Below are 2,500 nucleotides of genomic sequence, written 5' to 3'. Positions count from 1 at the left end.
GCCGCACCCAGGTCATGACTCCTGGATGCCCTTGTATTGCCGCCTTTTTTTTTTCCTGGTCCTCAGCAGGTGGTCGCCGTTTCAGGACTGAGTCACCTTTTCTGGCAGACGTTTTAACCACTGAGTTATCGTACGCCTAGTTTGAGTTGGGAAAATTTAATCTTTATGAAGTTTCTTCTGCCACTGCCTTGAGAGCCCATGTTCTCTCTCTGCCAGAAATCGACAGCTGTTTCATGAGGCTGTATGCAGATGCGCTCACAAACCCTCTTGCACCAATCTCTGTGGCGAGAACTTTGGCTTAGAAGCCAGATTCTCTCAGGCTGCTGGCTAGATTAGCATACTTCGGGTCAGGATGTCAGTTTCCACTCTGTACCTTGACGTCTTCCTGTTATGATTGTATTACCGTTTGGGTCGGTAAAACCAATGACATTATTGATAAGCACAAAAATTTGCGAAACAGTAAATTAATGACTTTCAGATCTATTGAATGAGTTTAGTGATTGATGTGGATACTAATCTAGCAACTATCCCCGGTTAGATGCCACACTCTAAGCCCTGTACAAACCCCACCCTCACACACACCACCACCACACAACCCATCAACCACCCACCCCCCTCACACACCACACACACACAACACACACACACACACCACCACCACCACCACCCATCCCCATCCATCAACTGCTCACCCTCACACACACACAAACACACACACACAAACACACACACACACACACCTCTACCCTCCCAACCCATCACCTGCCCACCCTCACACACACCACCAACACCCAACCCATCAACTGCCCACCCTCACACACACCACCAACACCCAACCCATCAACCGCCCACCCTCACACACACCACCAACACCCAACCCATCAACTGCCCCACACACACACACACACACACACACACACACACACACACCTCTACCCCCCCAACCCATCAACTGCCCACCCACACACACACCACAACACACACACACACACACACACACTCACACACACCCTTACCCCCCCCAACCCATCAACACCCCACCCTCACACACACACACACACACACACACACACACACACACACACGCACCTTACCCCCAAACCACTTCACCCAAACCCTATATACACGCAATATCACCAGTAGACACCAGACCCTAAAAGCACACACACACACACACACACACCTCCACCTCAACCTACCATCCACACCCCCAATACCCCTTTTACAAACCCGCCTTCCACAACCCACCCCAACGGACAGAACACACAGTCCACCCACAGCTCAAGTCCCGCATAGCGGATGGGTTTATGCAGCCAGTCTGCAGTGCCGGAGCCGGCCCCATAGGGTATAAAAGATCTTTCCCTTCTAGTGGCGTTCCGGGAATGGTCGTCTCTAAAATAATAATATAATAATAATACTAAGTTGGCTTTAGCACGTGGGGGTTAAATAATTGTATATATGATAATGTGGGCTTAATAAATTAATACACACACACGAAATCGCGCGCGCAGACAAATCAACACATCACAGTCATTCACGCACGCACGACCTGAGAACTACACGGAGACGAAGAAGACTTTAAGAGGTTTTAACCAAAAGACATCAGAGACTACAAGAAGAAATTCTTATTAAAATTGCCCTGGGTTCGGTTGTGTTTATTTGTTCTATTTTGTGGTTTTTTGTTTCGCAGCAGTGTTGCAGTGTGTGTGCAGTTGTTGTGTGTGTGTATGATATGCTGTTGTTGTGTACATTGTGTGTCATATTCTGTGTAATAATGTGATGTGTATATAATACGTACGTCAAAATATAGTAGCTGTGTACTTGTTGTGAACATACAGAATAGAATGTTGAATAGAGATGATAAGAACATATGATAACAAGAAAAAACATGAAGAGACACATACATGATGAGACACAGACAATGATGATATGACTAGACACACACGACAACGAGACGATGAGAAAAAATGACTGACGCACATCCCCCATCCTCAACCACAATCGCCATACCATCACTACCACCATTTTCCCCTTCAGCAACAAACACCCTCCACACACACACACCCCACACGCACGCACACACCTACACACACCCACTCCCACACCACAACACACTTGCTCACCTAAATATTCCTCTATATATAGTTATATTAACTCTCACTTAAGTGGAACAAAAAATGCTCAGACGCTAACTTAAAAATGAAGATACAACACAACCACACAAAACACACACACGGTGCAACTCAGTGAAAATTAAACGCCACGACCACTTCTCCAACTTTTCATTTTTACTCCAATAATACCAGTATTCCCTTGTCACAAATTTTACTCTCCATCTTTCCCCAAATCGCTTCACCCGGTTTACGTCCCTACCCGAATGAAACACCAATCCATCTCAACCCACAGCCTCGAAGTCCTGGGTCTTGACCCATTTCGCGTAGTTGTGGCGTCCATTCACCCCCAGTTCTTCCATAATGATTGGAGCGGACTCTCATGGGGT

General features: G+C 46.6%; 2 protein-coding genes across 2 annotated transcripts in view; both read right to left on the bottom strand.

Annotated features, from left to right (window-relative positions):
* The window catches only part of LOC143301784 (uncharacterized), a 15,906-nt gene extending 13,433 nt beyond the window's left edge, over positions 1-2,473 (bottom strand). The window contains exon 1 of the mRNA XM_076616174.1: positions 2,401-2,473. Within this exon, the coding sequence (XP_076472289.1) occupies positions 2,401-2,473 (73 nt within the window). The remainder of the gene's footprint in view (positions 1-2,400) is intronic.
* LOC143302118 (uncharacterized) overlaps positions 1-2,500 on the bottom strand; it is a 163,667-nt gene that overhangs the window by 104,725 nt on the left and 56,442 nt on the right. The window lies entirely within an intron of this gene.

This window comes from Babylonia areolata, chromosome 28, assembly GCF_041734735.1.
Source record: "Babylonia areolata isolate BAREFJ2019XMU chromosome 28, ASM4173473v1, whole genome shotgun sequence".
In the NCBI taxonomy this organism is placed as follows: Eukaryota; Metazoa; Mollusca; class Gastropoda; order Neogastropoda; family Buccinidae; genus Babylonia; species Babylonia areolata.
The sequence above is the reverse complement of the archived record's forward strand: the minus strand, read 5'-3'. Positions and strand labels throughout refer to the sequence as shown.